This window comes from Leguminivora glycinivorella, chromosome 26 (genome assembly GCF_023078275.1).
Source record: "Leguminivora glycinivorella isolate SPB_JAAS2020 chromosome 26, LegGlyc_1.1, whole genome shotgun sequence".
Classification (NCBI taxonomy): domain Eukaryota; kingdom Metazoa; phylum Arthropoda; class Insecta; order Lepidoptera; family Tortricidae; genus Leguminivora; species Leguminivora glycinivorella.
This window is the reverse complement of record NC_062996.1, coordinates 6854196-6876328: the sequence shown is the minus strand read 5'-3', so window position 1 is coordinate 6876328 and position 22133 is coordinate 6854196. Positions and strand designations below refer to the sequence as shown.

The 22133-nt window shown below is 37.6% G+C and overlaps 1 protein-coding gene across 1 annotated transcript in view; it reads left to right on the top strand.

The window, feature by feature from the left end:
- The window catches only part of LOC125239869 (pantothenate kinase 3), a 51095-nt gene that overhangs the window by 17067 nt on the left and 11895 nt on the right, over window positions 1-22133 (top strand). Inside the window, 2 exon segments of the mRNA XM_048147595.1 lie at window positions 17971-18056; window positions 21614-21726. Of these exon segments, the coding sequence (XP_048003552.1) occupies window positions 17971-18056; window positions 21614-21726 (199 nt within the window).

Below are 22133 nucleotides of genomic sequence, written 5' to 3'. Positions count from 1 at the left end.
CGTCAGCCCAAATCTAATGAGCCCGAACATGATGGGGTTATGATGAGAAGAATAGCAGTTCTGTTGGCCACCTCCTGACCCCGTCATGAGACCTTGGACCTCATCTAGTTCGATGGTGCTCGTCAGCCCAAATCTAATGAGCCCAAACATGATGGGTTTATGATGAGGAGAATAGCAGTTCTGTTGACCACCTCCTGACTCCATCATGAGACCTTGGACCTCATCTAGATCGATGGTGCTCATCAGCCCAAATCTAATGAGCCCAAACATGGTGGAGTTATGATAAGTAGAATAGCAGTTCTGTTGAACATCTCCTGCCTGACTCCATCATCATGAGAACCAGAACCTCATCCTGGTCCCAAAATATAATAATAATTCAAACTCTCAACAAACTTCACGTATAACTTAAAATCAAAAATCATATGAAAAGCATGTCGAATGCTAAAATTGCATAAGGTGTAAAAAGGATCAAGATTTGTTTAGTCGCAGTTTACGGCACTTCTCGGAACTATCGAGCTGCTTACGAAAGCTAGGTGCGCCGGACGATCAAACGCAGGTCCGTTGTCTTCGAGCGCTCGGCGCAGACTGAGCGGGCTCGCGTTAGCACAGTGTCTTTTATTCGAATTTTAGGTGTTTTAAAAACATATCTATCGACAGAAAAGTATGTCTTATATGTATGATTTTTTTCTTATAGGTCAATAAGAAGTTCTAGTTTAGGATAATATTATTTAAGAGTTACAAAAAATGCAGGAATCGCAGGAAAAATACATAATTTAAACCTCTTTTTATCGAAAAAATGGGGAGGATACGGAAGGTTATTTATCCACCATTTCAAGTAAATCTTAAAATGTCAAAGTATTAGCTAACTCGTACAGGATATAACAAATAGGATTGTGATCATTTATTACCCCAAATAACATTTTTAACAGCACAATCACGATTCTAAACGAGCTATCCCACTACGAAATTTGAAAACGTCTTCCGAAAAAACTGATTTTTCGGAAGTATAAAAAGACATATTTTAAAGTAGTACCAATTGACTTTCTAGCTTAAGATATGTACTTTTAGGAACATTATCATTTTTTTAATAATCATTTACAGTTTCTTTATAATTTTGAATGAAAAAGGTTCCATTTTGCAAAAAACGCTCGTCTTTAGGAATAAGGCCTCTTAAGGGCGTACTCAGTATCGTATTCTTATCAGGAAAAAGGAGAAGAAAATGTTTTTTTCGCTAAAAAAAATTTTCACTTTTGTATGAGCCGGGCCGCGCGAATCGGTCGAATCTCCATACAAAGATAAAAAAATTTTTTGCGAAAAAAATTTTTATCCTACTTTTTCCTGATGAGAATATGATACTGAATACGCCCTTAAACAGATCACCACCATTTTTGTTACACCCTGTATCTGTCCGTTTGTGGCATCGTAGCTCCCGAACGGATGAACCGATTTAGATTCAGTTTTTTTTTTATGGAAAGCGGAGTTAGTCGGGAGTGTTCTTAGCCATGTTTCATGAAAATCGGTCCAGTCGCGGTCGGGGGTTTTTCTAAAGTTTTATTTTGAGGTTAGGTTATCTTATTTTGAAATATATTGATACCCCTATGTGGCATCAGAGAGGTCAACGTGCTATCTCTCTATTTTCAGGCATTAGGAGATGTTCAGGTATTTCTGAGCATGTTGTCTGCTCAGATATCTATCACTATGCCTATTTTTGTTTGTTTATCTCGACCTTGTTGTCATTGACAATCAGAAATCACCAGAATTTACTTTATCTATTGATTCATCTACCTCCAAGGATTAATTATAAATTATTTTAGCTTAATCATTGTTTTAATATATCATTACAGGCTTAACACACTTGGCAGTTGTATTTGTGCAAATATGGCTCCACTGTTTGATAATAAAGAAAATGCTGTGCAAATATTGCTATCGAAATTAATATTAAGGCCAATTTGTATCAATTCGATTTCACTTTTTTGTTTTTGGATTTTTTTACACTATTCAGAATCATGAGCTTGATCTATCAAAGTTTTTTTTTTTACTTTCCCCTGAGTTACGATCATAAAAGTTCTATGAGTAGGTAACTCAGCGGAAAAAACATGAGATATTTTTTTCTCCCGCGGAATCGAAAGAGCTCATGATTCTGAGTAGAAAATATAAAAATTCTCTCATTAAAAAAATAGACAACGAAATAAAAATATGCGTTTATTGAAATAAAACTTACATTTTTAACCTTACCTTTGAAAAACCTTTGCACAGTCGAATTCACACACAATACCTATTACCTATATGAGTTCACTTACAATGAGGTCATTGTACTGGCCCGAACTTATAGACCCAGAGCCCAGGCCCGCCAGACCTTCCTCAAATTCTCAAGGATGAAACTTTGGGACAATGTAGAGTTCATATCGGCGGTTAATGTGTGCATATTTTCTAGTTCGGCCCATCGGCCAATTTTTTGCTATCAAGTGATGAAGGTGAAAAAAAAAAAAAGTGCTTACTTTCCTTAAATTCTCAAGGCTGATTTTTATATATGTGTTAGAGCACGTTGTTAGAAATTGAATATCATCAATGCCAGACCGTTTCTAAGGAAATAAAAAAATGAAAGTTTATATGTGGTGCAAGATTAATTTTAAGCTATGAATTTTATTTACACTGCGTAAGTACATGTGTATTTTATTATAAATATAACTTTTACCAGACGCGACAAAGTTGGCAAAAAACGACTCTAACTTACCTCATTTTCTCAAGCCTGATTTTGGTATATGATACGCAGGGACCTGTAACCAGACCGTTTGTAAGCAGCCAGACCAATCGGATGGACCCAACCATCCGCCAGACCGACTTAAAGTTTCGATATGAGCATTAGTAGAATTGAAATATTCTGGGTCTATAAAAGCTAAAAACTTGAATTTTCTACATTAAGCTACGTGTATATTATATACTTGACGTAATAAGCGACTTTAAAAAATTTTACTTCTAAGGAAATAAAAAAATGAAAGTTTATATGTGGTGCAAGATTAATTTTAAGCTATGAATTTTATTTACACTGCGTAAGTACATGTGTATTTTATTATAAATATAACTTTTACCAGACGCGACAAAGTTGGCAAAAAACGACTCTAACTTACCTCATTTTCTCAAGCCTGATTTTGATATATGATACGCAGGGACCTGTAACTAGACCATTTGTAAGCAGCCAGACCAATCGGATGGACCCAACCATCCGCCAGACCGACTTAAAGTTTCGATATGAGCATTAGTAGAATTGAAATATTCCGGGTCTATAAAAGCTAAAAACTTGAATTTTCTACATTAAGCTACGTGTATATTGTATACTTGACGTAATAAGCGACTTTCAAAAATTTTACTTCTAAGGAAATAAAAAAATGAAAGTTTATATGTGGTGCAAGATTAATTTTAAGCTATGAATTTTATTTACACTGCGTAAGTACATGTGTATTTTATTATAAATTTAAAGAAGAAAAGTAAATTAAACTTTTTTTTCGGTCGTCGAACAAGGTGGTTTAAAATTAGTTTTAAGATCGATCCTTTTTATTAGGGTTCCGTAGCCAAAATGGCAAAAACGGAACCCTTATAGTTTCGTCATGTCCGTCTGTCCGTCTGTCCGTCTGTCCGTCTGTCCGTCTGTCACAGCCGATTTACTCGGAAACTATAAGTACTACAGTGATGAAATTTGATGGGAATATGTGTTGTATGAACCGCTACAAAATTATGACACTAAATAGTAAAAAAAAGAATTGGGGGTGGGGCCCCCCATACATGTAACTGAGGGATGAAAATTTTTTTTTCGATGTACATACCCGTGTGGGGTATCAATGGAAAGGTCTTTTAAAATGATATAAAGTTTTCTAAAAAACATTTTTCTTAAAGTGAACGGTTTTTGAGATATCAGCTCTCAAAGTCGTAAAAAGTATGTCCCCCCCCCCCCTCTATTTTTATAACTACGGGGTATAAAATTCTAAAAAAAATAGAGGTGATGCATGCTAATTAACTCTTTCAACGATTTTTGGTTTGATCAAAGTATCTCTTATAGTTTTTGAGATAGGTTGATTTAACTGTAATTTTGGCAGGTGTATAAATTGACATAATAAGTTTATTATATTTGCTGCTACGGAACCCTTTGTGCGCGAGCCCGACTCGCACTTGGCCGGTTTTTAATTTGTGGGCGAGGGACCTCACACTATGTATAAAGGCACTATGTGTATGTTGCATATAATGTCAAATCCCTCGCATACTACAAAAGTTATTTAAGCATTTATATAAGTTCAGTTAAAATGAGGTGGAAAGTATATAAGTGTATATGTTGTGTACACACGTAAAGTATTCTAAACTTTTTATAACGGCATACATGTATTTGAAGAATGCCAAAAATTTATTCGTGTCTGAAAATTCAGCATCTCCGACATGGGTTATAACGGGGTTGATGATGTTCGTATTGAGTACAAATGTTTAAACTTCCTAAACTTGTAATTCTAAAGTTCGTCACTTAGGTATGTTACCATGTTTTGTAGGAGAAAGGAAATTCGTTTAGTTATATACCGTTGTAACATTGATTGTTTACTTCTTTGAATTGAATATTTAATTTATAATGCACTGCACCAATTTGTTTTTTCCTTGTTTACGTTATTTATAATATAAAATTCAATTCGTTATTCAAGTTTTTAGCTTTTATAGACCCGGAATATTTCAATTCTACTAATGCTCATATCGAAACTTTAAGTCGGTCTGGCGGATGGTTGGGTCCATCCGATTGGTCTGGCTGCTTACAAACGGTCTAGTTACAGGTCCCTGCGTATTATATATCAAAATCAGGCTTGAGAAAATGAGGTAAGTTAGAGTCGTTTTTTGCCAACTTTGTCGCGTCTGCTAAAAGTTATATTTATAATAAAATACACATGTACTTACGCAGTGTAAATAAAATTCATAGCTTAAAATTAATCTTGCACCACATATAAACTTTCATATTTTTATTTCCTTAGAAGTAAAATTTTTGAAAGTCGCTTATTACGTCAAGTATACAATATACACGTAGCTTAATGTAGAAAATTCAAGTTTTTAGCTTTTATAGACCCGGAATATTTCAATTCTACTAATGCTCATATCGAAACTTTAAGTCGGTCTGGCGGATGGTTGGGTCCATCCGATTGGTCTGGCTGTTTACAAACGGTCTAGTTATAGGTCCCTGCGTATCATATATCAAAATCAGGCTTGAGAAAATGAGGTAAGTTAGAGTCGTTTTTTGCCAACTTTGTCGCGTCTGCTAAAAGTTATATTTATAATAAAATACACGTGTACTTACGCAGTGTAAATAAAATTCATAGCTTAAAATTAATCTTGTACCACATATAAACTTTCATATTTTTATTTCCTTAGAAGTAAAATTTTTGAAAGTCGCTTATTACGTCAAGTATACAATATACACGTAGCTTAATGTAGAAAATTCAAGTTTTTAGCTTTTATAGACCCGGAATATTTCAATTCTACTAATGCTCATATCGAAACTTTAAGTCGGTCTGGCGGATGGTTGGGTCCATCCGATTGGTCTGGCTGCTTACAAACGGTACACTGGTCAAAAAGAGAAATAAAAAAACAAAGTGTGATGTAAAGCTGCATTTTTGGTATGCTATTTGGGGTGCTTGGGGGAATATAGGACTATATTTTGCAAGCAAAAAAATGGTGTGCTAACTTCGTAATTTAAAAAAAAAAGTAAAAAAATCAGACTTTTTTTGGTTTTTGCCGTTTTATTAAAAAACTATGCATTTTTGGTCAAAAGTTGCTTAGTAATGTTGAAAGCGCATTAAATTCCAAACAGTTTGACATCTTTTTTATCAATGTCCGTGAAATATTTTTTGAGATATGAGCGTCAAAAAAAGAACATTTTTCCCCTTTCTATGAAAATATTCGTTTTGCTAATATTTTGAGACAGATATCAGCAAAACAACTCAGGCTATTTCATAAATTGTAAAATAAAAATGTTGAAAATTTCAATAAGACCAAAAGAGTGCCAGTTATTTAAAAAAATAGGATTATATCATAAGTCTAGTATAACTGGATCAGAAATAATCGGTGGATGGTAATGGCCAATTGGGATAGTTTATATATATTTACAGGAGGCGTAGCGGAGAACGAATTATTATTATTTGGGGGCTGTTCAAGTATTACTCAGACACATATTTGCGTATATCAAATCAACATTTATTTAGTAAGTTAAGTTTACGGTCAGAAAGACTTCAGGCTCGCCGTTTGGCGGAAAAAAATATTTACGAGTAGAAAACCCTCATTAATTGAATCAGATTGTTTCGAAATTGTTCTCGTACGGACTGGTTTTTAAAGCATATCACTGAGGGTCAATAACACCGATGCAATCTCACGAGCGTTGTCGTGGACGTGCCCGAATCATAGTATTCTCCGTTTAACGAAATATCAGTACATAGTATGTGTTGTATTGCACGCGCAGGTCTCTCACCGCCGCGCAGGTGTAGTCGGACCATAACTCGACAGTATACACGCTTGTACAAAAACTGAGGAACAGCTGTCTTTTTACGCTGTCACTACATTTGGCGAATCTTCTAGCCAACATGTTTGCCCTTACTGCGGTGGCTCGCCTCTGCCTTTCTATGTCCTCCTGGTCTTTTAAACTGGAGAACAAGATGTGGCCAAGATATTTGACTTCGTGTACTCTCCGCAATTGAACTCCATCAAGCAAAAGAGGTGGTACATGTGTGGGCATATGTGCTGCCTCCATGAGCATAAATTCAGACTTGTTCGGATTGTATCTCATGTTATGCTGGCTGGCGTATCTCTCGCATTCTGCAAGTAACTTACGCATAGCTCCCTCCCACAGATGGTGCTAGTAGGACCATATCGTCTGCATATGCGATGTGATTTATCATTTGCCCATTGATGGAGCAGCCAACCTACCGAGGTTGGCTGCTGTCGCAGGCTTTGACCAGTACCGACTGGTCAAAGCCTGCGACAGCCCATCCATGTACACGCTGAAGAGAGCCGGAGACATACTGCCTCCTTGTCTCACGCCACAGTTTAGCCCGCTGGCTGTGGACAGAGTTGACTTCCATCTTACTACGTTCTTCTGCTGGGAATACCACTTCTCCAGTATCTTAATAATTGGCGTGGGTGCTTTCCGTTCCCGTAGTTTATTCCACAGCAATTGGTGGTCAAATACAACTCAAGTGGACTTTCTATCACTACAGGAGTTGTGCCATCAAGATGCAGAACCAGGAAAATGTAACTAATTCTGTTTTATTTTTCTAATTTACTAAACTTCAAAATTTTACTGTATTTTATTTCTTCATTAGTAATAGTCAAATCGATGCAAAGTTAGCTGAGACAATTTTTTCAGATAAACGGATATCAAAGAAAGTAAGATCGAATAGATAGCACTTTCAACCTAAAACTTTTAGCGTAAACTATTTTACCTTAACTAATCTACCAGACTCTTGCCTTCTCTATTTATAGATATTTTTTTTTTACCAAAGTAACTATTCGTCTTACTGACCTTTATTTTCACTAAAACTAAAGCAAAATAAATTTTATACAATGTTATATTGCAATATATATCATATCATGAAGTATTTTGGAGATATTTGTCTAAAAATATTGGCAAAACGCTACATTTTATAAATGCGTCAAAAATTAACCTTTTTTGACGCTTCATATCTCGAAAACTGTTTGACGGACATTGATAAAAAAGATGTCAAACTATTTGAAATTTAATGCGCTTTCAACATTACACAGCAACTTTTGACCAAAAACGCATAGTTTTTTAATAAAAAAATAAAAACCAAAAAAAGTCCGATTTTTTTACTTTTTTTTTTAAATTACGAAGTTAGCACACTTTTTTTTTGCTTGCAAAATATAGTCTTACATTCCCTCAAGGACTCCAAATAACATACCAAAAATCCAGCTTTACATCACACTTTGTTTTTTTAGCCGATTTTCATGTAAGATTTGACCGGTGTATCTTTGTCGCGTCTGGTAAAAGTTATATTTATAATAAAATACACATGTACTTACGCAGTGTAAATAAAATTCATAGCTTAAAATTAATCTTGCACCACATATAAACTTTCATTTTTTTATTTCCTTAGAAGTAAAATTTTTGAAAGTCGCTTATTACGTCAAGTATACAATATACACGTAGCTTAATGTAGAAAATTCAAGTTTTTAGCTTTTATAGACCCGGAATATTTCAATTCTACTAATGCTCATATCGAAACTTTAAGTCGGTCTGGCGGATGGTTGGGTCCATCCGATTGGTCTGGCTGTTTACAAACGGTCCAGTTATAGGTCCCTGCGTATCATATATCAAAATCAGGCTTGAGAAAATGAGGTAAGTTAGAGTCGTTTTTTGCCAACTTTGTCGCGTCTGGCAAAAGTTATGGCCGGCGGAAACGGTCTGGCATTGATGATAACCAATTTCTAACAACGTGCTCTAACACATATATAAAAATCAGCCTTGAGAATTTAAGGAAAGTAAGCACTTTTTTTTTCACCTTCATCACTTGATAGCAAAAAATTGGCCGATGGGCCGAACTAGAAAATATGCACACATTAAACGCCGATGTGAACTCTACATTGTCCCAAAGTTTCATCCTTGAGAATTTGAGGAAGGTCTGGCGGGCCTGGGCTCTTGATCTATTATGACTTTATTTGTCTTCTACGGAGTTATTATTATCTTGACTAGAAACATTTTATACAAAATCAGAGGAAAATCAAGAGTTAAACCACAGTATAATAAAGAGTACTATCGTACAGTATGGCCACTCCCGCTCCCTCTTAAAGTGCCCCCCCCCCCACCCCCTCTCGGTTATCTCGCAGTTACCGCCTGTCAAAAACGCGAACAGTCGACCTGTCATATCTCACTCATACAAGCATGGTACGCGTTCACCTACACGAGCTTAGAATGTGTGCTAGGAACGCGCCTCTTTCATATATTTGATCGCCAGTGTCCGAGATATGGTTAAACTTCAGAGCCTTCTCGAGTGTAAATAATATATATTTTTCTACTCCAGCACTCAAATCTGCCAATTAGATTATTGTCAGCGGTATCCAAATTAAGTTCATTTGAGTAATGATAAGAAAGCCTATTTGTCTATAGGTTCATATGATTAAGCTAGGAACACACTACGCGGACGTCCGTCGTGAATCGACCGCGGACGGGAATCTGGACAATGGGAATACACGTAGCCGTGCAAACTATCGGTCGATGGACGTGGACGTGGCCTAAGCGCGTGGACGTCCGATCGAAATCTGGCTCGCTGGATGTTTTGTTCCGTGCACACTGATCGGTCGCGGTCGCGGTCGTTTTACGACGGACGTCCGCGTAGTATGTTCCTAGCTTTACTGCTTAGCAGTAATCATATGAATATAGGAGTTCTGTTAATTTTTTTTTAAAACACAACTTCCAATTTATCAGGTATGTTTTCATTTGTAACTTTTAATAAATAATATGATGTTAAGGTTCATAATTTAAATCAAGATGAAAAAATAAACAGAAATGCGTTTTACATATTAGATATTGCAAAACAAAGGTAAAAATCATAAGTTTATCAAATAATTTTACATTCGACATTTAAATATTCTTGAACGCAACCACATTTTTCGTAATTGAAAACCGGCTTATTTTCTATTTCTCTTGTCTATGGCATGTTTGACATTTGTAAACTTTTGACGAAACTTTTTGAACTAAGTATTTTAGTGTTGTGTAGTTTATTTTAATTCGACGTTATTGTGCAAAAACTTAAGTAATTATAAGTGATTCTGGTGAACTATGTACTTCCGAAGAAATCAAGGCTATGGCGATCAAAGTGACTGACAATTCGTTACCAAAAAAGTCGGATAAAGCGCACCAAAATTGTTATGATTGTTTTGAAATGGAAATTGCAAAAAAATGTTTCAACTTTCTCGGAAACCGCGTTGTTGGCATATTTTGAAGAATTGTGCAACAAGTTCTCGCCATCAACATTGTGGACAGAATATAATTGTAGATCCACACAAATATTCCCATTCATTATATGAAGTAGGTAAGCAACCCATTTTATTATTCTCGAATAGGTATTTATTTGGCTGTCGTAGAAAAAGTATATACACATAGCTGGGCACCGTTAATCAAATAGTTAACTTCGTTAATCGTTAATCCGTTACTTAAAAAGTTAACTTCGTTAATCGTTAAAGCGATACATGTCGGTAGATTTAACGGAAGTTAAAGTTAATCGATAATTCGTTAACACGTCATAAAAATAGGACTTCACTGTAGGTATTATGTATTTGTATTTACTTAGTATCCACCAAAAACCATTAAAACCTGTGACGCCAATCGGTAAAAAACCGAAATGTAATAATTACGGTCTCTTCGGGCTTTTACCGCCATTGGTTGGCTAAATCCTAGGTTTTACTTCGGATTAGTAATTATTGGGTCATTCATGCGGTCGCGATCGTGGTGCGTCGGTTCTTCAGATTGAGATTTGAGACGACAATTCGATGCTGTGGGCCACGATAACTTGGTAGAGTAATCTAAGGCCCGCCGGACTCGATGCGTCGGTTGCGCGATTTGTCTGTCATGCCTGATGATAGCACTCTATTCCCACTATTCCCAGGTTAGTGATCGATCTAGCACGTCTAATAAGATTTAGAAGATCTCGAATAAGTCGATCCAAAGTCGCCAATTGGTCTTTAGACTGTTTATAACCGACGGATCTGCTTTTACCGATAAATACTAGGTTTTGCCGTACGAGTACTACGGGCTTTTACAGTAGCAGTCAGGACGTGGTATTCGCGACGCAGCGAGCCGCTTGGGGTGCTGGATTAACGATTAACGGACTCGATGAAATTTAACGGAAGTTAACGAATCCGTTAACATTTTTTAAAGTTAACTTAAAAGTTAATCCGTTAACCGAAATGTTAACTTCGTTAATTAACGATTAACGGATTAACGAGTTAATGCCCAGCTATGTATATACAATTGTAACATTATGAAATAATAAACTATTAGATATCTACTAGAAGATTTATAGGTAGAGAATTACTGTCAAAATAAAATGTGTAGTCACAGTGACTGCCATCTCTCGATACAGGATTAAAACTTTGGAACCTCTTTCGTCTTTTGACAATCTGGGGGCCGATTTTTGAATCTCACGGCGTTCGAATTCAGAAAATTGTCACCGAAATTGCCTACTATTTTCAGTGACAATTTTCTGAATTCGAACGCCGTGAGATTCAAAAATCGGCCCCCTGGCCCATGTTCTTAAATCGATATGTGTTAAAACTGTTAAATATTGTTGGTTACGAGGTTCGTTTTATTTTTTACCCTCTTATTCATAAACGTTCAGTTATCAAGCCGATAAAGTTCGTTTGTCCTTTCTATCACAACAATACGTCGGAAAGGACAAACGAACTTTATCGGCTTGATAACTGAACGTTTATAAATAAGGGGGTTAGATTTTATCTGTATATGCAGAGTTATTCCTTTAGTATCTACAAAGAGGATCAAGTATTATAGAAAGTTACTGTCAAAGTAAAATATGTAATCACAGTGCATAGACTGCCATCTCTCGACACAAGCTTAGAACTTTTAAACCTCACTTTTGACAATTTGGCCCATATTCTTAGCTTGATATTTGTTAAAATGTCAAATATTAATATTAGCGCCATCTAGCTGAGCGTTCTCCAAAGGTGTAACGCCATCTAGGCCACCGTACCTTTTTCTGTATGGTTCTGAGTTCCGTTTTTTTCTTAGACTGTAGCTGTCTATACGGAGTTACATATGTCTTTGGTATCTATAACTAATTAAATATCCGTAAGTATATATTTGTTATTGCCAAATATAATCGCAGAGATAATATGTTTATCGCTTATCATAGCCTTGGTTTGGTTGGTTTGCAATATCAGTTTAAATTCACATTTCGTTCGCAAAACACACGTGAAATAATAATGTGAATAATAATATTCGTTTCCTGACGGATTTTGTTTTATAATTTTTTTCACTCGTATAACTTGTAATAAAATGAAATAAAACTATGGAAACGGATTCAATCGCGAATTACAATTCATCCCGACGTTTTGAATACTTTACAGCGTTCGTGGTCAACGGGTGACTGAGGAAAAATTAGAATGTGCAAAAGTGATCGAATCGTCGGGATGAATAAAATTGTAAATTCATTATTCGCGATTTAATCCGTTTCCATAGTTTTATTTCATGAGTAACTATCGCGGTAACCGAAGACAATATTAGTAATAAAATGACAATATTAATAATCTGTGGTAGTTTTTAAGTGTGTCCAGTAGTTTACATTTTTGTTAAGTAAACTAACAAACATTACGGTTTACGGTGTGATATGGTGATCAAACGAAATATAGAAGTTTAAATTAAATATGTGTTTTGTATGTTATATCTAAAAATGGAAACGAAGAAATCTCAGGAAAATCAACCAAAGGTGCCTATTTCTTTTTTTTTTTAACATTTGTCGAATACGTAACGAAACATTCTCTTGTCTCTCGTATGTTTCGTTCATTTATTTAAATTCTGGTTGTTATTTTATTTACTTAAAGTAGATATTTTTTATTTTATTCCAAAAATATACTAAACTGTAAAGCTATAGCCAAAAATATACTAAACTGTAAAGCTGCAAGGGAGTCTCCTCTGCTAACTAACTGTCCTGCAGTTTGGCAGAAAAATTGATGTTATCAAAAAAGGGTTTATTTTGAGAATAAACGTTTTTTTTTACTGACATGACTTACGTTTATACAATTTCGATATCTTATAGTTGCGTTAAAGATATCGCTTTTTAAAGAAAAGACCGCATGTTGCTATTTTCTCTCCATTTGCTGTATTATTGTAAGGTACAGCGGGGCAATAACAACTGGGAGGAAAATTTCAACTACTCGATTTTTTCCCATGTTTTATATTTTTTAATTAATAAATAGAGCGCCCATTGGTCATATATGGCACGCGTCTTATGTGGATACAATTATGGAGCTCAAGTTAATAGTTTAAAACATGGAAAAAAATCGATCAGTTGAAAATTGCCCCCCAGTGTTAATTGCCTCGCTGTACCTTATATTTGTTTTAGTACTGCAATAAAAACTGATCTGTTTTTATTGTACCTTTAGCATAGTCACAGTTACGAAATTTCGGTAGCCCTGTGCTAGGTTTAAGTAAACGTCGAAATTTTATAGTAAGTAAGTAATTAATAATTTCGGAATAATATTTTTTTCGTGTATTTATTATTCTTCCTAAATACCAGTTATTTCTAAAGTAGGTGCCTTGAATTTAAATAATTGTCTGTTAAAACACACATTGTGATTAATCAAAAAATGAAACAAATTACCAAAACCTGTTATTTGTGTAAAAAAAACTTATTTATTTTCATACTAATTTAACCTCAATTGTATTTTGAAAATATAGTTCATGTTCATTATTTTTAAAACAATTGATAGGTATTAAAACTTTTAATAAAATATCATTATGTAGGTATCTAACCTTTACATACTGATTAGGTATTTCGTTGATATTTTTTATATAATTTATTAATGAATATAAAATAAATTAAAAAAAAACAGACCGAAGAAGAGATGGCGGGATGACTTGGACGCATTCTATCCACGCTGGCAGGATTACGCACGTGGCAGGGTTGATTGGAAGAAGCTAGGGGAGGCCTTTGTTGAGCACTACACTAGGCTAGTAAAAAAAACACTACACTAGGCTAGTAAAAAAAATGGCACACGAAATGGTTAGGTAGGTTATTTATTTACCTTACAAAGTTCATCGTTGGGTTTCAAGAAAGTAATCAAGCATCAATATTTTTTTTCAAAGTGCAAAAATAAAAAATGGAAAAAAATGTTTTATTAGGGTACCCCCTACATGTAAAGTGGGGGCTGATATTTTTTTTCATTCCAACCCCAACGTGTGATATATTGTTGGATAGGTATTTAAAAATGAATAAGGGTTTACTAAGACCGTTTTTTGATAATATTAATATTTTCGGAAATAATCGCTCTAAGGGAAAAAAAGTGCGTCCCCCCCCCTCTAACTTTTGAACCATATGTTTAAAAAATATGAAAAAAATCACAAAAGTAGAACTTTATAAATACTTTCTAGGAAAATTGTTTTGAACTTGATAGGTTCAGTAGTTTTTGAGAAAAATACGAAAAACTACGGAACCCTACACTGAGCGTGGCCCGACACGCTCTTGGCCGGTTTTTTTATTTGTTAATTATTCGTATTTTTTATCCTGCCGGTCATGCCTGCCGAATGCCGAGCGAGCTATGGGCCTTAATTACCACAGAGTGGCAGCCCAGGCCAAAACCGGGAGGAATGCAAAAAGTGGGGGGAGACCTTTGCCCAGCAGTGGGACATCGCAGGCTCTCTATAATAATAATAATATAATAATTTTGTATATACTCTAGTATTTCAAACAAATTCTCATGAAATTTGGTTCGCAGCTTCAGTAGTTTCATTCATTACTTCGCCCAATCAGTTTATGGAATATCTTCCCCCACCATATTTTCGAAATCGTATATAAAAGCGTAGCCATAAAAGTTGAACACTTAAGTACCTATGATATAAGTATTGCTGTATACCATAAAAAAGTAATAAGATTTGTAGTGCAAGCAAATACAAATAATACTTATATTCAGCAAATAGCACAGGGGCACTTTACGTCAACATATGTGCAATAGATTTACAATAGGATTGAAATTTCATTTTTTTTGGGAATATTTATTTAATTAAACAGGGGTAAAGTAAATGTACTACAAATCCATACTAATGTTATAAATGGGAAAGTGTGTGTGTCTGTTTGTTTGTCCGTCTTTCACGGAAAAACGGAGCGACGAATTGACGTGAGTTTTTTAGGTGGAGATAGTTGAAGGGATGAAGAGTGACATAGGCTACTTTTGTCTCTTTCTAACGCGAGCGAAGCCGCGGGCAAAAGCTAGTAAGTAACAAATAAAACAAATGAAAATTTCAATTGATAATATTAATTATTACTGAAGTGCAAAGGTACTATAATTAGTTAGAGATGTGTACAGTCTCTAAATGTCGGATTACAACTAAAAATTACACATAATTTAAAAAAGTATAAACAGATACAAAAAAGTTTTTCAAACAGATACAAAAAATAAAACTTTGGCAGTCTTCCAAAGACTGTAAATGTCATAACTAAAGATAATATATTATTTTTATTTGGAATTTATTAAGTAATTTTTGACGATCATGATGAGAAGATAAACATAATTTTGACATGTAGCAAATTTATAGTGTAATTTTTATCATGAAATAAAGAAATCTAATCTTATCTAATCTAATATGTACCTATACTTAATCTAATTATCGTTAGAGGTTTGTAGGGTCTCCAAGAGGCAAAATGATACAATTAAAATAATGATACTAAGTAGGTAGGCCCCACACTTTGTCACTGCCAAGCGATGCGAACTAAAACAAGATTATCTACTTATTCATGCTAAAATGTTATGTTTACTGTTGCATAATCGCTGACACATGTGATTTTTCTATTCGAACCGCGACGTCAAAGTGGCGCGATGCCTACTTTATTGCCAATCAGGTTTTTTGAAATATTTATTTAAGAGGGAGTTTTGGATTTTGTTTTTTATGTTTACACATTTATGGTTAAGCATATGTTGCCACTAGAAAAAGAGCGGTAAATAAAAAAGCAGTCGTGAAGAGTTCGAGGAGAATAACCACAAAATTTAAATTTTGAAAAAACCCCCGACTCCGACATAGTTCACCGATTTTCATGGAACATGGCTAAGAACACTCCCGACTAACTCAGCTTTCAGACAAAAAAAACTAAATCTAAATCGGTTCATCCGTTCGAGAGCTACGATGCCACAGACAGACACACACACAGACAGACAAACAGACAGACAGACAGACAGACAGACAGACAGACGGACGGACAGACAGACAGACACGTCAAACTTATAACACCCGTTTTTGCTTCGTTTTCTGCATCGGGGGCCAAGAGCATTAAAAGTTTTCCGTATTTAAAAACTTAAACCTATGAGATTTTCTCTTTAGAGACAAACTGACCTGACTATTTAAGGTAACTAAAAATATATGGCCTTTTTACATCACACCATTTTTTATTTTTGCACTTTGTTGGCGCATATTTAAATGTGCGATTGCACAGGCGGAGCGTGAGTTATAGAAAAATCGTTCTCCCAAGGGAATAATGAAATTTCTTGTACCGTACTTAACTTTTTTACATCTATTTACATATTTTTTACATTGCGAGTGTGATGAAAAACATTGTGTGTAACTCGGGGAGTATGAATATTACCGGCTTCGCCTCAAATTGTTACCCACGCCACTCGCCTTTTTTGACCTCCTTTAAACGCCTGTTGCATAAAATACTATTACCAACGCTACACTTTTTCACTGCCATGTTTATGCAAAATCATGTCAATCATGTTATGCCATCAAAGTTCCATTTGATTTTGCGCGTCATAAGTATATGTGCAAAATTGTTTAGATTTGCAAAAACGCTGACATATTTGATTTTTTTATTAAAAAATGATGTCAGAGTGGTGTGATGCTCACAATATTGCTAATCAGGTTTTTATCTTTTGCGTATTTACTGAATTAAGGTTATTATGCAAGATTATCCAAAGTGACAAACGTAGCGACAACGCTGTGTCTCTCTATCACTCATATAATGACAGCGTGAAGAGCGTGAGCGAGTGGCATGTTGGCTACGCGGCCAGCTGATCAAGGTCGCTACCTCGACTTTGTACTATTACGTCAAAACAAGTTTAGTTATCTTTGAGAAAAGGCGAATTTATTGTCATGTCCATCTATTGACAATTCGTTAAAAATATAGAGGATGGTTATTTTGTACTCTCTTTTGTGAAACTCTTTCTAAAAGATAACATGGGGTAACAATGGTTTTCTTAATGCAAGAATAACTGAATAACACTTGTAGGGAATCCTCACACTGTTGATCATGCACCGAGTAAAATAGACGGTACGGTCAACCAATTGGAACCCTAGAACACTGTAGAACTATGTCATAGTGGCGTTATAAATAAGATTGTAAGAAATCTCTTACTGCTTGTCATTTTGACATGGTTGTAGAGTGGCCTAGGGTTCCAATTGGTTGACTGTATGTTAGTACCCCACCTTATATAAGGTATTATATAATACTAACTTTTGCCCGCGGCTTCGCTCGCGTTAGAAAGAGACAAAAAGTAGCTTATGTCACTCTCTATCCCTTCAACTATCTCCACTTAAAAAATAACGTCAGTTCGTCTCTCCGTTTTGCCGTGAAAGAAGGACAAACAAACAGACACACACACTTTCTCATTTATAATATTAAGTATGGATTATATAATACTAGCTTTAGAAACTCGCGTTGGAAAGAAACAAAAAGTAGCCTATGTCACTCTCCATGCCTTCAACTATCTCCACTTAAAAAGTCACGTCAATTCGTCGCTCCGTTTTGCCGTGATAGACGGACAAACAAACAGACACACACACTTTCCCATTTATAATATTAGTATAGTATGGATGGATCATATAATATTGACTGTGTGTCGTATTACTTTTTATGTAAAGTCGTATTTCATCACATCATCAGTTTACAACTATCATAAATAACAACAATTAGAAGTCACTTATTAAACTAGTCATATTAGGGACTGAACCGGTATTTGTATTATTAGCCCTGTATCAGTGAAAATATATACCTTCACAATGTTTTTTATAGATATTTTATACAACATGTTTAGGAATAAAAGAGATAAATGCCAGCAATTTGCAAACTTCGGTTGCTTACAAGAGAAGGACAAATTGTATGACTCGTAGAGAGGATGTTCAACACAAAATGATCCCGATTTTTCTGTTGCCATGACTTATAAGAATAAGAAGAATAAGAATAAGTTGCCATGACTTATGATTCTCTTTATTTCCAGATGCGCCTGCATCGTTGTGAGGGCTGCCTCGCGGCTTGCCCGCCGCGCCGGGCGCCGCTTGCGGACTACCCCCGCTCTATCTTCAAGTGAGTATGCTCGCCTGGTACCTGCGGCTACACCACCTTACTGCAGCATCGCTGTGAGTAGGGCTGCCATCTCGAATTTCGCCAAACCCGGACAAAGATACAAAAAACCCGGACATTTGGCGAAAATCGCATTTTTTCCCCGGACGAGTCAGAAGTTATTTAAAAAAAACATGACCTTTATTTTTAATAAATTTTTTTTTAATATCACACCATGTATTTATGCGAGAAGAAACACCAAAAAAATGTTATTAAGGTAGGTCAATTTTATGTTTTTTCTACTCAGAATAACGAGCCCTTTCGATCTAGGGCAAAAAACAGGAGACAGAAAAGTGGTCACAAAATTTTCTATTTTCGAAATACTTTCCACTTTTTAACCGTTGTACAAAGTGTTTGGAAAATAGTAATGAAGTGGAAAAATTAAATTTGGGACGCCTTTTTCACCTAGTAGGATCGAAAGGACTCGTTAATTCTGAGTAGGGAAAACGTTAAATGTACCTATTTTACAAAAAAAAGTTTGAATCTTTTTCACGAAAATGACCATTTGCAATAAACAATAACAAAGACAAAAAAAATCTTACAAAAAAATTAAATTTGTCTTTTTTGAGGTTACTGAGTTACCTACTAGGTCAAATTAGAAAGAGTTCAAATTGCACATACTTATCAAAACTATTTCTTATAATTGTTTTGTTGAAGAAAAAAAAAGAATTTTAAGGAAATTGTTAAAAAAAATAGCGTTCTTCCCCCGCCCCCTTATCTTCCGAAGTTTACCAACGAAAAATTGTGAACATTTTACGAAACATTATACTAAATATTACAGGAAAAATTGAATCGAGTGTGTATCTTGGAAACTGTTTTTTTAATTGACAAAAAACTTTTCAATTTCAATTTTACCACCCTTGCATATACAAATTATACATCCATATCATATTTCAAAATTATACGAGATTTTACCTAAAACATTATCTTTTAAATAAAGTAAAAACTGTCGAAATCGGTTAACATTATAAAGTATTTTCCCTGAAAAACCATCATACAATACAGGTCGCACAAATTAGATAGAGAATTCACCGAGAGATGGCACTATACTATACACAATAATGCTCATTAGTACCTATACTTCTAGACAAGTCCAAAAAGTCGAAAAAACGCTTGCATAAATCGGTTCGAGGGTTGTTCGAGAGTGCCGACTCTTAAAACGTAGTGATTTAATGCTCATTGGACAAGTCATTAGAGTTACATAATATGAACTGAGTTTTTTTTAACCATTGAAAGTTTGTACGAATATGGTACCCTCGGTGGGCGACTCCGAGTCGCATTTGGCCGGTTTTTTATTACGTAAACAGATATTAGTTAATCAGCCAACTTAAATTCGCTGATAAATACTTAAATTCAATGAGGTGCTTCCTTACGTGAAAAGTGTCCGGGTTTTCCCCGGACACTTCTTGACTCCCCGCCCGGACGGCCCCCGGACGGCCTCCAAACTAGGACAAATCCGGGGAAACCCGGACGGATGGCAGCCCTAGCTGTGAGCTGCCTCGCGGCCTGCCCGCCGCGCCGGGCGCCGCTTGCGGACTACCCCGCTCTATCTTCAAGTGAGTATGCTCGCCTGGTACCTGTAGCTACACTATCTTACTGCAGCATCGCTGTGAGCTGCCTCGCGGCCTGCCCGCCGCGCCGGGCACCGCTTGCGGACTACCCCCGCTCTATCTTCAAGTGAGTATGCTCGCCTGGTACCTGCGGTTACACCACCTTACTGCAGCATCGCTGTGAGCTGCCTCGCGGCCTGCCCGCCGCGCCGGGCGCCGCTTGCGGACTACCCCCGCTCTATCTTCAAGTGAGTATGCTCGCCTGGTACCTGCGGCTACACTATCTTACTGCAGCATCGCTGTGAGCTGCCTCGCGGCCTGCCCGCCGCGCCGGGCGCCGCTTGCGGACTACCCCCGCTCTATCTTCAAGTGAGTATGCTCGCCTGGTACCTGCGGCTACACCACCTTACTGCAGCATCGCTGTGAGCTGCCTCGCGGCCTGCCCGCCGCGCCGGGCGCCGCTTGCGGACTACCCCCGCTCTATCTTCAAGTGAGTATGCTCGCCTGGTACCTGTAGCTACACTATCTTACTGCAGCATCGCTGTGAGCTGCCTCGCGGCCTGCCCGCCGCGCCGGGCGCCGCTTGCGGACTACCCCCGCTCTATCTTCAAGTGAGTATGCTCGCCTGGTACCTGCGGCTACACCACCTTACTGCAGCATCGCTGTGAGCTGCCTCGCGGCCTGCCCGCCGCGCCGGGCGCCGCTTGCGGACTACCCCCGCTCTATCTTCAAGTGAGTATGCTCGCCTGGTACCTGCGGCTACACCACCTTACTGCAGCATCGCTGTGAGCTGCCTCGCGGCCTGCCCGCCGCGCCGGGCGCCGCTTGCGGACTACCCCCGCTCTATCTTCAAGTGAGTATGCTCGCCTGGTACCTGTAGCTACACTATCTTACTGCAGCATCGCTGTGAGCTGCCTCGCGGCCTGCCCGCCGCGCCGGGCGCCGCTTGCGGACTACCCCCGCTCTATCTTCAAGTGAGTATGCTCGCCTGGTACCTGCGGCTACACCACCTTACTGCAGCATCGCTGTGAGCTGCCTCGCGGCCTGCCCGCCGCGCCGGGCGCCGCTTGCGGACTACCCCCGCTCTATCTTCAAGTGAGTATGCTCGCCTGGTACCTGTAGCTACACTATCTTACTGCAGCATCGCTGTGAGCTGCCTCGCGGCCTGCCCGCCGCGCCGGGCGCCGCTTGCGGACTACCCCCGCTCTATCTTCAAGTGAGTATGCTCGCCTGGTACCTGTAGCTACACCACCTTACTGCAGCATCGCTGTGAGCTGCCTCGTGGCTTGCCCGCCGCGCCGGGGGCGCCGCTTGCGGACTACCCCCGCTCTATCTTCAAGTGAGTATGCTCGCCTGGTACCTGCGGCTACACCACCTTACTGCAGCATCGCTGTGAGCTGCCTCGCGGCCTGCCCGCCGCGCCGGGCGCCGCTTGCGGACTACCCCCGCTCTATCTTCAAGTGAGTATGCTCGCCTGCTACCTGCGGCTCACCACCTTACCTTACTGCAGCATCGCTGTGAGGGCTGCCTCGCAGCACAGTATAATAAAGAGTACTATCGCGCCGGGCGCGTTCTGCTAAATTTTCTTCCCTTAATACATACTTAGTCACTCGAAAGATTAAGTTTGTAACGCTGTAGGTATGGAGATTAGAGATACCCACAGCGTTACAAACGTATTCTCATCTCCATAGATGTGGGCAAATATTTTCAAATCCAACAGCTTTCTATTCTTGTTTGATTTTAACGCCATCTCTTGTCCTTCGACAAAATCGCGAAGGCTGCTCGTCAAATTCGTTAAACAAATGTAAGTTGAATCGTACAAAATGAGAAATAGCTATAGATTTTATGCATTCGTCATTTAGTGTGCATGAATAGCGAATTCCTACTTAGCTTTTACAGAAATAAAAAAACTGCCCTTTCTTTATGCTTTTGTTTAATTTGATTTTAACGCCATCTATCTTCTGCCGACAGAACCACATTGTGCAAGCGACGCCGCTCACCGTACCCAATGAGCAACAGCAAATCAAACTGCACCAAAATGGTGGACCCCACGCCGCCGACGCCGCCTGACAACAATGCGCCACGTAAGTATCACTATCTATGGATATACTTATATTTAATGAATCAATTCACGTCATTATATCGCTACTGTCGCCAGAGACCTGTCTTCAGGCATATAGGAATGCTCGCTGCGCCGCTCGCCCCTCAGCCGCATTAAATCTTTGAAAATGTCTCACACCAAAAACATTTCATGTAAAATGTAGCTAAGAATCTATAAGGCTCGCGAAAGTGTTATCAGAACCTCTATCATGAGTTCTTGTTGAATTACTAGATTGCGTAGACATCGCTGTAAATTACATTTATTGTAGGGAATAAGTTTTTTGCAAAAAAATCATTTTTGTCACAAGCTTTTATCGCCAACTGTACCTTTCTTTCAACAGTCATCTACTGCTCTAAAAGCGAGACGTTTCTAAAAACCCCTTACTCGATG